The sequence below is a fragment of the Lutjanus erythropterus genome, chromosome 9, assembly GCF_056507025.1.
Source record: "Lutjanus erythropterus isolate fLutEry1 chromosome 9, fLutEry1.hap2, whole genome shotgun sequence".
NCBI lineage: Eukaryota > Metazoa > Chordata > Actinopteri > Lutjaniformes > Lutjanidae > Lutjanus > Lutjanus erythropterus.
This window is the reverse complement of record NC_139325.1, coordinates 3,550,535-3,565,125: the sequence shown is the minus strand read 5'-3', so window position 1 is coordinate 3,565,125 and position 14,591 is coordinate 3,550,535. Positions and strand designations below refer to the sequence as shown.

General features: G+C 39.0%; 1 protein-coding gene across 2 annotated transcripts in view; it reads right to left on the bottom strand.

The window, feature by feature from the left end:
• spire1b (spire-type actin nucleation factor 1b) overlaps nucleotides 1–12,190 on the bottom strand; it is a 60,728-nt gene extending 48,538 nt beyond the window's left edge. The window contains exons 1-2 of one of the 2 annotated variants that reach the window (XM_084725960.1): nucleotides 11,527–12,190; nucleotides 570–598 (exon numbers count right to left, since the gene is read on the bottom strand). In XM_084725960.1, the coding sequence (XP_084582086.1) occupies nucleotides 570–598; nucleotides 11,527–11,908 (411 nt within the window). In that variant the 5' untranslated portion in view covers nucleotides 11,909–12,190. The remainder of the gene's footprint in view (nucleotides 1–569; nucleotides 599–11,526) is intronic. The other variant, XM_084725961.1, reaches the window with a different exon arrangement.
• Nucleotides 12,191–14,591: the final 2,401 nt, after the last annotated feature.

Genomic DNA, 14,591 nt, shown 5'->3' with positions numbered 1-14,591 from the left:
TGGAGCTGCAGCAGCTGCATTGCAGGCATGAGAATTAACACATCACACACCCATGGCTTATGACAGTTTCAACCACAGCACTAGCTGACACTGGTTGCACTTGAAATAATCCTGAAAAGTGCCCACTCTAATCTTAATGCAATCTCTAATGTTGTGACTGGCCGGCCCCTCTTTTACTCTAACTAGCTAATGTAACCAGCAGAGCAGGGTAAATATTTAAAAAGGAAATAATGCTGTGATTGTGGTTAAGCCTGCCATTAGGTTGTCTCTCTGTGTACAACCACGTATTGGCTTTCATATAATTGACTGACGGGTACCTTTCCACACACAGCCTGTAATCTGTATTTCAAAACTACTTGCACCCAGACTAATCCACTAAGGTGACTAAAATACTTATTTTAAACATCTACATTGTTTATTTTTTACCATCCAGCAACTGGGTTGCAAATCAAAAACAGACTTTGATACTGTGCATGAGTAAATATGTCCCCATAATATTGTTCGAACCTCTGCAAGCATGTGATGATGAAATACAAGAACTACAAGAGAACTGCAGTGCAGTTACTCACCTCTGTTGTTGTGCAAGGGCTGTATTTACCTGCAGGGAAACAAGAAAGCAGTCTTGTTATAAGAAGCAGATGTAAGCATCTTATATACACATGGCATACATAACATTCTTCATTTCAGTGCAAAATGCTGTACAGTATGTGCAGCTGACAGAGGTTGAGTGCATGTGATCATGCTTTTGTTCATTAATATCAGAGCTCATGCATTACTTATGGTTCAGTGTCTAAATATCAAATAAATATCATGTAAAATGTACATTGTCCACTGTAATCACTGGACAGAATCTATGAACAGACAGTATAAAGAGAACTCAAAAGCTGCAGGAAGGAATAAAGACACTTATAATGAGACAAAATCACAAATAGCTTATGGCAGGGACACTTAACTTGTTTGCCCGGGGACCACTTTTGTAAAATGACAGCTAATAAATAAAAAATAATAACATTTATCAGATAAAATTTGAAGATGGATTCATCAACCTACCCAAAGTAGTAGTTGTATTTTTTTTTAAGATGTTTTTCCAAAAATCAACTTATCAGCAACAGAACATTTCCACAAATGATAACATGAACTGAAGCATAAATACGATTTTATTCTATTTTTTATTTGTCAATAAATCCCAAGAAAAGAACAAAACCAACAACATTGAGTATCTCCAGAAGGGAGGATGGTAAATGTAGGACTGACTCAAAATAATTGTGTAACAGTGTGGCTCACTGATGCATTTCTATTAATAGTTTTTGGACAATGTACATGCCAGTAGGATCAATTGATTGTTGGCGGGGCTCGAAACTAACAACGTCCCATCATCCCATGGATGGTATAAAATGTGTCTGGGATAAACGGAAATCGTCTCCAGGAGGCTTCTGAGATGATATGTATGTATGCAACCACTGCTATCAGAGCACATCCTCTCATGCTGTTACTGTAGTTACCACCACTGCCTAGCTACAAACAGTCAACTTTAGCCGGGCCCTACCCTGTCCGTGTGAGTGATTCTGTGATTGGTTTGGACGTTCCGAATGGAATCAGTAAACCTGGTATCAACGGAGGATGCACCCAATTTTTTCCCTGATAATGCTGCCTTGTGAAAAACTAATCCATGTTCAAATCTGCAGGAGAGATGGGCAGCAGGGTGTGTTGGGCTAACAGAGCTTAGCTTACAGCTAAAAGAGCTAATAAAACTAAGAGCTAATAAAGCTAATAGACCTCACAGCTAAAAGGGCTAACAGCTAGTAGAGCTAATAAAGCTAACGGCTAACAAAGCTAAATAGAGCTTACAGCTTATCTAATAGCTAACAGAGCCAAACACAACAGGACTGAGGGGAACATGAGCATCAAGGTGAAGTCCTCCCCTTCCGGTGGACCAGCATGGGACCTTACTTCGGAAAAAATATGAACAAAGATCCCGTTTCGATTGTTCCACAGATTACACAGATGATGTTTGTCAATTTAAAAGATAACTTAACAAGTTAAGAAACTTACAGCTTGTCATAAAACTGCTTAAGTATTCAGCTGTAGAGATATGCATAATTTGAAAGACACCAAGTTGCCTATGTGACATTATGACTTGTCCCTTCACAAGCTAACGTTAGCCGCTGAAGCTACGATGCCTGTGTGTTTAATACTGGAATGTAGTCACAAACAATGGGTCTTGCTTGTTCTTTTGCTGCACGGTTGATAAAAGCTGGATGAAACGATTCAGGTTAGACAACATTACAGGGGTCAGTGATGTTAGTGTTGGTGACGTGTATTGTGTGAGATGAGATAGCAGATTGCAAATATAGCACAATAAAAAATGGCAGTTAGCTCAAAATATATAAATAAATGATATTACATCCCTGACATTTTGATTGTGTTTTATTATGGCACCAAAAACTAATCAGATTTACGGTCACTTCGGGGCCGTTAAACTTGTTTTTCAGGATGGTTCCAGGATGGTCATGAAAAAAGTCTGTCCAGAGCCCTGGTTGGTTTTAGTTCATGGAATTTAATAGACTGTAAGAAAAATACAGAACATCACAGCCTTATCTTTTAAATACTCATGTTCCTAGTGCAGGTTTAAAGGAAAAGCTGGAAATTTAACTGTAGGGATTTGTATCATCTTTTGAATCCCGCACTTTATTCTAGCACTTTACTCTAACACTAACTTACGTATCCATGCTCATGTATTCTCTCCCTCATTAAACCAATTTCAACGAAAGGTCCCTGAGCACTAGTTATTATTATGCAATCCCGACCACTTTTAATAAAAGCTCTGTTTCATTTTTAATTACCTTCATGGTTTAAGTAGCATGTGAGTGATGATGAGAAAACTCCTCCCAAGAAGCCATGACTGCACTCCTTCAAGAAGTAGACCCACTTTAATGTGCCTGCAGGCTACAGCTTTTACTTCACCAACAGACAGCCTGATAACAGATGACCCGCTGAACAAACGGCTGTTTTGTATTGTAGCGCGCAGTAATGCAACGCCACAACAGCTCTGACATCATCTCATGACCGTAACTTGCATCAGCAGGTTTGAATGCCACACTGCTGCTGTACGGAGAAGAAGAGTAAGCATTGTGATGTGTGTCTGTGAGTGTGTGTGTGTGTGTCTGTGTGTGTGTGTGCAGATAATTGAATGTGCTTTCTTAATGATACTATAACACTGGGGGAGGTACCAGCATGAAATGAAATCGATTTATCAAAGTGTAGTATAGCATAGGCATCACACAAAAATATTTACCAAGGTTCTTTAAAAGGACAGTTCACCCCTAAACATCAAAACAATTGGAGAAGAAGGAATGAACCTGACAGAGATATTTGCTAAAGCCTATAAAGGAAATTTGAGCAGAAAACTGATCTCCAGGATTTATTTAGCTTTACAGAAGGACAGAGGTTTCTCCACAATGTATATTAAATCAAGGTGGGAAAAAGAAGCTAACATACAGATATCTGAAGATGATTGGTTAAATATTTGCAAGACAATGTCCACTACTTCTAGCTCAGATCTGTGGAGGGAATTCACTTGGAAAAATACCCTAAGTTTCTTTATAACTCCCAGAATTAAAAGTTTACAGACCAATAACCCAGCTCAGGGACGATGTTGGAGAGGGTGTGGTAATGTGTCAGCTGGCCATTTTCACATATTCTGGGAATGTCCCATAATTTCACCTTATTGGGAAAACGTTATAGCAGCAATCAATTCAATAATCAATTTGCAGCCAGATGTCAGTTTCGGTGTTGTATATTTGGGAAATATACCAACTGAGATAAATAAACAAGACAGATATCTATTACAAATATTATTGGCTAGTAGCAAAAAGGCAATAACCAGGAAATGGCTGAACAAGGAGTGTCCAACAATTTCAGACTGGACAGGAGTTATAGAAATCTATAACATGGAAAGGTTAACATTTTCCCTGAGATACAATACTGAAAAAGGTGACCAATACTGGAAAAAATGGAGGAATTACATAGATGAGAGGTAATTGCATACTCTGTGTGGAAAAAATCTGTAGTTTTATTTTATTTGATTGTTTTTATTTTTATTATTATTACTGTATTTTTCCCCTGGGTCATGAGCCACTGTGGACCGAGAGAGACTGGAGAACTATGGATGCCTTAGCCCCTAGACATGATTCATCAGCCTGGTGTCTGCCAGCCCGTTGTTAACATGTCATTGTATTTTGCTATGGATGACCATGTCTATTGTACCTTTGTTGTGTGTATATTTATATGTTTGTTCTGTTTTTGCTATTGGAAAAAATCAATAAAAAGAAAGTTTAAAAAAAAAATTTCAAATGTATCGTCTTGGTGCTTTGAGCACCACAAACCCAGTGCCATTTAGTCCCATTATATTTGAGGAAGAGCCCTCCAGGAAGATGTGATGTTGCCATCGCAACAATTCACACAAATTCAGTGCAGCCTTGCAATTTTGTTCAAACTCTGCAACTTTTCTGCAAATCTGACTAATCATCATAGCTTCCCGTGAGTTCTACTAGTCATGACATTTATCAGTGCTCTATGCACTTTTATATTTTATCATTTTTTGCTTGCTCCAAAAAGATATTTTTCCTTTGTGGTATACCCACCAGGTGCACTTAGTCATCTAGAGTTTTTGTAATCCTGAACCTTTTTGGTAAAGCTGCTCACACAATTTGTTGCAAAAAATGCCTAAAAACATTGCAACATGCATTTCAAGTGTTTAGAAAAGCTGCCGTGACATCAGGCATTTTAGGCTGCAACAATCCCAGAAACAGTCACTGACATGGACTGACATCTCTATAGCTGATATCTCCAAAACTCTGCAACTCACACCAAAAAATTCTAGATAGATAAACAGCACCACAGGCCAGGAGAAAAAATGTGTATTTTTGATTTAGGGGTGAACTGTCCTTTTAAAGTGTCCTGCTTTCATGATGTATCCAGATCTAATACAAAGTGTCAGGTGCCCCAGATAAACTGCTGAATAAAAGAATGCCAGGTGGACGTGGTTTTGAGTGACAGCAGGGTCTAACACTAACCTTGTCTGGATTTAGCTTGAAGTCCCTTCAGCAGACGAGTGTTTCTTCAAGATTTATCTCATTATTTAGGTGAATGAGTTTGTCTGATCAAAGTTGTGCATCAGGGACAGAGAGCCGGTATTGAACAGCACAGATAAAAAATGGAAATTAGAGCAGTACATTACCCTGAAAACTGAAACCATTTGTGTGGGTACACTAATCAAAACACTTGCAAAGCACTCCCGAAATGACTTGGAAGGGCCTATACAGCAGTGAGTCACAACCAGGGGTACTTATGCATTTGTGAGTGGGCTCATGGAGAGATTGTGAGGTAGTTCATCTATTTTGAGAAGTAGAAATAACTTCTAGATTTAATAATTAGCCCAAATATTGTGTTGTGCTTTCCAAGAAATCAGACAACATTGGATAAAAGTAATGAATAAGCCAAACAAATAAAGACAGAGATGGATAGATACAGATGGAGAAGGATAGTTAAGTGTTGTCCTGGGCATCAGCCGAAACAGTGACATGAAATATCCTATGTAAAACTGAACGTGATTGACAGGCGACATGTTGGTAGACTAGGTAAGTGAAGTTAAAACAAGCCTGTTGTGGCGGGCGCTAGTGTTGCACACTGCAGGAGATCTGCAGTGAGGCAAGATACTCGGTAATACTCATAAAAGTCACAACTTTTGGATTTCCCTGGAAAAACATTTCAAGTCTTTAACTTTGAAATCAATCCCAGCTGTTACAGGATTATACAGCATTATAATTTTCATGTTCACTGAAATAACATGTTTCCTGTCATCTGGAGAACAAGATTTTTAGTCCAGGACATCTCTACGGCATTACAGTACCTCGTTATAATGCTGTCTTCTCACACATTTTTCCTTTGTCAAAAAAAATGCAATTTGACTCTGGATCAGATTTGGATAGTGCACTTGGCCATATTGTGATTTTATTGCGACTCTGATTAATTGTGCAGCCCTACGCTGTTATAAGCATCCAAGAAAGTCAGAGAGGGTCTTGTTTCTTGAGTTATGTTACAGTCCGTTCAAACATTGTCAATACAAAGCGACTAATACATGCAAATCTGTTCAGAGTACCATTAAATAGTTATTTAAAGGTAATTGATAAGTAACTGAATTAGGTAGCTAAAGGTATTGGATAAATTGTAAAAAGCTAAAAGTAATGGATTAATGCTTAAAGGACCGTTGTGTAGGATTTAGTGGCGTAGCAGTGAGATTGCAAACATCTCATCTCACCCTCCCCTTCCAAGCATGTAGGAGAACCTACCATACCTGGAAAACACATGAAAGGCCCTATCTAGAGTCAATATTTGGTTTTAATTTCTAGCCTACTGTAGAAACATGGTAGGGCAACATGGCGGACTCTATGGAAGAGGGCCTGCTCCCTCTGTAAAATGCTCATTTTAAATATTTAGCTAAAATTAGGCTCAATGTAATGGATGAGCAGTTGAAATAGCAAGCTAAAAGTAACAGATAAATGATTGAAATATCCAGCTTAGTAGTAGTACAAATACAAACACTATACAATAACACTGACAATTCATTTGTATGAAAAAATATTATTACAATGTCCACTTTTATATCACCAATAAAATGAAATAACATCCAGTTTAAAATCAACTCAAATGAACACACTTGGAACATTGTGGCTGCTATGTGGGTACATCAAACAAAAAAGTACAGGTACTGGTACTGAGAAGCAGCTCTGACTGCAGCATTTATCTCACTATATCCTGGATAATATTTATCTTCATATCCCCATGTTGCGCCTGATTCAAGGACAGAAATCTGTATAGGATAATACATCTCAGCTTATCTGTGTACTTCATGACAAGACAATGTCTGTATTAGGGCTGATCAATCAAAATGTGATTGAAATCACAACACGACCAAGTTCAATATACAGACTGCAGAGGCTGCATCTTTTTTTGATAAAGATCAAATGTGTCACAACATACAATCGTAGATGAAGCTCTGTGGTGCTGCAGAGATTCCCCGGCCTACAAATCATATTATCCTGATGTAAGGGAACATGCTTGAGTATCATTTAAGAAATTATGATACCAGCACCACTATCAGTATCCATAAAGTAATACCGATACCAATGGAGTACTTCATCCGATGCCTTTTTCAATCCTTGCTGTGATTGGCAAAGCTATATAAATAATATTTTTTTTCCTAGATATGGATATAGAGCTCAATTATGAAGAGATTATTAAATTAATCACCTATGATTTTGATAATCAGTTAATCATTTTGATATTTTTTTTTAGAAAAAAAAGTCTAAATTCTCTGAATTTAGCTTCTTAGATGTAATATATTCCAATTTCTTTACTTCTTTATAACAGTAAACTGAATGTCTTTTGGTTTGGGGCAAAACAAGACATCTGAGGACTTAAAAACTAACTGATTATTCAAGAAAATAATCAACAGATTAATTGATAATGAAAATCGTCATTAGTTGCAGCCCTATCTGGGTACTAAAAGGATTGAATGGAAGTATTGTTTGACTAGAGACATTTCCATATGACTTGATACTGAGTTTTGATATTGATTGACAGTACCTCTAAGGTATTGAGTACTGATACCCAGCCTTGGTACAGACTCCAGCAAAAATCACATCATCATCATCATTATCATCATAATTTTTAGATTTCTTCAGTGAAAATGAAATGCAATAATTCATAAGTTATATTTGCAATATCTGTCAAAAATAATCGCAATATAATTTGTTTTAGCACATCCTTCAGCCCTGGTGTGTATAATATTGTGCACATTTGTTGTTGGATGTGACAGAAACAGTAAGATTGTAATCTGTGAAACAGCAGCACTGATTTTACTGAAGCAATATTTAAAAAAACCAAAACATATCATCTACGTGTACTGCAAACACAAATGCCACAAAAGAAACTAAGCTGCAATGGTCAAAAATATTCTTAATGCATTTTGCATGATGTGGCATTGCATGAGCAACAGAGGCAGGACAGCCTGGACTCCCCTCTCAGATGGTTGCTTCCACGCTCCTAAAAATAGCCCATTCATTCTAAGCATATAGAGCTACAGGCCACAACCAGCAGCATCATCATCGCAGCTGTGCCTCTCAGATTCACTCCTCAAAGTTGATTAGACGAAGCATTCGGTGCATTTATTGAATCCAAGGCTGTAACATTGACTCAGCAGTGTTCTGTGTTGTGTGTGTATGTTGAGTTAAGAGCACATCCCTCAGGTATCGTCCATTACAGACACAGATAAATAAACAGATAGACAGGCATTCAAACAGTCTGCCCTGCACTCTGTGATGTACTTCATTGTCTCAGCTAATGTGATTACAGAGGACGATGGACATGCCAGGCCTCGGTCTGATGACACTGTGTAATGTTGGGTTTAAATGTGTGTTATCGTTCAGGGACACACCCATCGACTGTAGCGACACACACATCACATGGCATGCGGTGTCATCTGCTTTGTTTTGGTTTCAATCCTGGTTAATCCCTCGTTAAAAAAGATTAGTAACTCGAGATACGAGATAAACATCACAGGAACACTAGAGCTCTCTCCCAGGTGAGACACACGTAACCATTAAGGGCTATAAAGTCGCTATAAAAGAGCTGCAAAGTCCCACAGAAACAGTTTAAATCCCTCAAGAGATATCTCCAGAATATTGCAGTGATTTTTTAATTTGGCACGCTTCGCTGCCAGCACTGTCTCCTCTCAATTTCTGGGATATTTTCAGCTTGGCAACAGAAACAGTCACACCAGCAGGACTGTAACATTTCGTTTTTATAGCAGCACATTAATTATAGCAGTAATCAACAAGAGTTCCCATGTCAAAGGTATGAGAATCATGGGAACAAAGGCCTGCTGATACAAGGTACTGGAGTGAACCTACAACTGGACAATATATGCATATCATGCTACAAGACTAGATATCGATTTTGGATATTATATAGTTAATAAGTGTTGGCTTTTCCTGGTTTTAAAGGCTATATTGCAATAAAGAGATGCAATTTTCTAAACTTACCAGACTGTTCTGGCTTTTCTTTACCCACAAAGTCATTACATCCACATTATTTATGACTGTTCTATAAAAAGTCTCATTGTGTCAGTATTTTATGAAAGCACCAATAGTTATCCCTACAATATTGTTACAGTATCAATATCAAGGTATTTGGTCAAAAATAGTGATATTTGATTTTTTGTCCATACTGCCCAGCCCTACTTTATATAGTTAGGTAGTTAAATCTAGTGCAATGCATCAAATTCTATAAGATCATCCACTACCAGCAATATATGAGAATTGTATGTATTTATAGTACAATGTTGTGTATCTTGGAATAGCCTAAAAATATCTAGATATTTATTAGTATATCGCCCAGTCCTAATATCAGCAGGACTGTAATTCTTTATTTTCATAGAAGCTCATTAATTCTAGCTGTAATCAATAATGTTTCCCATGTCACAGGTATGGAGACCATGAGAACAGGGACATGCTAAAGCAAGGTGGGACTGAACTTAGGGTTGCTCTAATAACGATACTAATAATGCCTCCGATACCGCTCCAAAAATGCTGGTACTGGTATCTGTGAGCATGCGAGTCTATGCAGCGATGCAATACCACCGAAATAGGACGCTACTACCTCCCAGCAGCTCATGTATTTCTTTGCCCAGGATTGCGAAGTCATGTTCTACAGCACTGACTTGCTGTATGTAGGCTATTCATGTTTTACAAAGAGTTAATATGCCAGCAATTATACCACATCCATATATATACATATATATATATACATATAAATAATGATGATGATGATGATGATGATGATGTTTGCTGAGGTCTATACCAAACAAGCATGTTCCCTTGCCTCTGGAGAACAGGATATGTAAGCCACGACAGCTCCAGCTCTGTGGCACCATAGAGCTTCATTTACAACCATGTGTTGTGACAAATATGTTGCCTTTTTTTAAAAAAAAATTGCCACTCCTGCAATTTGGATTGAGGTCTAAGAAAATATCGATACACTTGAGTATCGCAATATTACGTTTTGGGATACTGCATCATGATACATGTAAAGATCTGTAGCAGTAGTTCATTTTAAGATAGAAGTTTTGTTATCTATTTATTACATAAAAAGTAAACTTTAAACTCAGATTTAATCATACCATGGTGTGTTCTGTATATGATATCTTTATATAATATAGAGTCCAGTTCAATCCAAACTCATTTCCAGCCCAAAGTTCAGAATAAATTCTAACAACATCTGTAAATTGCAGAATAACATAGATTATGTACAATATACACTAAACCAGCTACCCACAGTACAAATTGTCAGTCAGTCAGTAGTTTAGTCAGGTTAGCAGTGTCTGCCTTAACTCTACTAAAACACCAGGAATTCCTGGAAAAACCTTAACTGGGAAATACAAAATCCACCATCTAATCCTCCTCCTGTCACAGACTCCAAAGACCTTCTGCTTACCACATGCTCCTCCAAAAATGACTCCACTGACCACATAATTTGGTGTACGGGACCCTGCTACTTCCCAGTAGTGTCCCATTTCGGGGCTAAATCATTACGTGGTATCAGATCGTGCACAGATTTGTGCACTCACTGATGCCCAAAGTTGCAATTTAGACTGTATCAGAGGCATTTTCCAATAATGGTATTAGAGCAACCCCTGTGTCATGATATGCATCATATTGTCAGACTTTTGCCAATTCACAACCGTAAACTGTGATATTGCACTTGGCTATAACGTGATGTCAATAATGTTTTGATGAATTGTTCAGCCATAATACAAGCTGTGTGAGGGGTTTAACCATCACTCCATGACCTCTTTTCCAACTCACGCATAATGGGCATCAACACCTTGATCCCATCAGTGGCCCTGCACATTTCAGCCTGTAATCACATGCTCTAATCAGATGGAGCAGAATGAACACACTGATCTGATATGAGGTGGCAAACAGGCTGAGAGGCTTTTTAATAAGACATGAGACCACATGATGCGCACACACACGTGCCTTCAGTGAGGAGGAAATAGTGAAAATCAGTGAAAACACTAGCAGCAGGGGTCTCTGATGGTATTTCTTTGTTTATGGTCATGTGTAATGGAGCCTGAACTCTCTGACTGTTGTTATCCTGCTGCAGATTAGGAGCAAATCAATCAGCTGATCAGTAAAAACACCATCCACATGTGCAGCTGTAAACATAGGCCTTCACATGTTATTCATAGTGACATTATTACTCTGTGGTACCACTAAAATACTCCCATGCTGGTGATTATACACACGCGTTGGTGTGATTTTTAGTCTACTTTGCCTTCGTAGAATTCAAATCTTTTACATAAGGACAATCACAACACCTCAGCCCCATTATTTGAAATGGAAGTGATGGCCTGGCCTAGATTGGACTAGCTTTAGGCGCACTCATTCTTGAATAATGTTTTACCTTCACAGCCCTGGTGTTCCACCCTCACAGATCCGTCCTTCTGTATCCTAACATCCCCAGGGCCGGAGATCCTCATCGGAGCCGCCGCTGACGATGCTCCGGCGGCGCAGGCGGAGGCGGAGGAGGAGCGCCTCCTGTCCCGGTGCGCCTTCGCCAGCGTCCTGCAGCACTGGTAACACACCGCCCAAGCCTGCTCCTCATTGATGGGCTGGTTATAAAGCCTCAGTATCTCCCCCAGAGACAGACACTCCGCTCCAGCTTCCTCCGTTGAACTCATCGCGCCGCGATGCTGCTGCTCATCCCGGTGAGGCGCTGCTGCTGCTGCGGCGGCGGCGGCAGCATCCGTCAGCCGTCCGTGGTCCCCGCATCGCTGCTCGGCCATCCTTTCATTATCTCAGCGCAGGAGGCCCGATGATGAGAACAGGTCCAGGCCGATGTGTGAGAGGGGACCTGGAGGCATTGATGCTTCCCTCCCCTTCTGCTCCCCGGGGCACCAACAGCAGTAAGCGGGCAGCACCAGCACCAGTATACCGGTGGTTGTTTCCCAGCTCGACCCCCGACGCCTCGTTCAGGTTTCGGCAGCAACAGCGGTCATGAGACGGTGTGTTGTTGTTGAGGTTGTTGTGTGATTACTGCCTTCACCGTGTGTGTGTGTGTGTGTGTGTGTGTCTCACATCACAACCCAGCGAACAGGCTCACTCCTTCATCACATGATCTCTCTCTCTCTCTCTCTCTCTCTCTCTCTCTCTCTCTCACACACACACACACACACACACACACACATACACACACACACACTAAATGTCCATTGCTTTTGAGAAATGCATTTAAATGCAATGTAGAGGAAATATCGTCTTTCCTAAAAATGCTGTAAATTGTAAGTTAATCATTAAAAAAAATCGACGTGTCTGAAATGAATGTTTGGTTCTCATCTCTAACAACACACAACACTGTTCTTGGCTCAGTAAATACAGATAAACAACATGATAATCTCAGGTATGAAGGGATGGTCCATTGACCTCCACACCCACTTTCTTTTCCTTTTTAAAACTCTGTTTATTCAAATATGTTTGACTGCAGTCAGAGCTGGATTACCAGCCAGGCACAGCAGCCAGTTCCCAAGAGGAGCCTATACTCATCAGATCCACTGTTAGTTGTTTGAAGTCATTTGATGAATCACAAATTTTGTGAGGGAATTAACACCAACAAAGTACAATTTCAATGGACGTGGTTTGTTACAGTGTAACCATGAAGATTTTAGCAGCACTCAAAAAACTGAGGCAATTACTTACCACAATTCTTTTGACTTTATGAGCTCAAAAGCTGGAGCTTATCAGAGCTTACATACAGTTAAATTATGATTATTGATTCAGCCATTTCCAAGTGTAGTACCCTGGTCCTCAGGGACCCCTGCCCTGTGTGTTTTAGATGTTTCCCTGCTTCAACACACCTCTAAAACATGCAGGGCAGGGGTCTCTGAGGACCAGGGTTGAGAAACGTTTAGTTGATTTGATTTATAAAAAGACAGCGTGCAATAACATTGATCATTTACAAGAAATGGAAACATGGTTGCACTGGATTTAGCGAGACGCTAATTTCCATCTGTAGTCCGACAAATAACAAGCAGACGCAATAAATAAAATTTAAAGTGCAATACAGACTACAGTAAATGCAGGTGCCTAACATAATAAAAACAGTCAAACAATAATTGCACACAGTGCAGAATTTTCAGTAAATGCAACCCAGAGTTTTAATTTGCTCCTCTCATTGCACAAAGTTAACACAACTTTAAATTAAAAGAATCTTTCATGTTCAGTAAACTCAGTATTATTATTATTTGTCTCTTTATTAACTCTCTTAATTACCCTTAACTCAAAAAACATTGACTTACTATGACTTAGAATAATATCCCTCAAAACTTAAAACATTTTGGCAACTGATTCTCTTATTTACAGTCAGTTATTTAAAGTCAACATTCTTTATTCAAAAGTTGAGTGTAGAAACTTTTTGCCCATGCTCTTCCTCTTTTGCACAGACTGCAACATAAATATTTGAAAGACAAAAATACTTGAGGCCATCTTGTAATCCTTTATGGCAGCAAATTAAAACCTCTGCATTTGACTTGAAATAGTAAAAATGTTGTGATTTATGTTCTTGTCTTGTTCATGTTTTTACACCATGTCCTCAGTTTAGTAAATGCTGAGATATTAAAACACACACAGCCGGGCTCCATCCATACAGGTGTGTTCACTTATTGATGAGTCCTGTAATTAGAACAGAGCAGGCTGCACAAACTGGGATTGATTTCTCTCGCTGTCTAGTTGTAACGGCGGGACAATTGACCTTTTTCACAGCAGCCATTTTAACATCAGGTAGTAGGATAAACACAGGTGTTCCCAATGATACTAAGTAAGGTTCAGTTCCATTCAGGTCAGACAGAATCAGGCTGCTGCATGTTGGCTCACTGGACAGGCTCTGATCTGCCCGTCTACAGAACCTTTTACCTAATCTGTTTTCTTGCTGGCATTAATGGTAATTTTGTCCCATTGCCACTGTAGTGTGTACTTTTTTTTTTTTTACCACATATTATTAATTTCAATTCATAATTTTTCTGTGTAATAGCTTCTGTGATAATTGTGTCCTTCTTGGATTTTGTATTTAGTGAGTTTTTGTGATTTACATTCAACATGTTTTGGTGTGATATTCTTTTTACACTCCTCCTATATTTTTATATATTATTTCATACTGGATTAGTAGTATCAGAGTACCAGACAGTATTACCCAGTTGCTGCACTGATTGATCCAATAGATTGACTTGTAATCATGCAGATTATAAATACCTGAGTGATGTTTGTGTCTAATGTGGGATTGTCCTACATAGATCTTTGTTCCATCATATCATTGCTTCATTAAATTACTTTTTACTGCAAACTTTTAGTACAATTTGTGCATCTTCTTCTGACCATTTTCACAGCCTTTCATTGTCTTTGCTCTGAGTACTCACCGTTCGGCAGGCTGCTTCTCTGTAGCTGCAGAAGACTGCAGCAGAATGTAATGCCTTCACA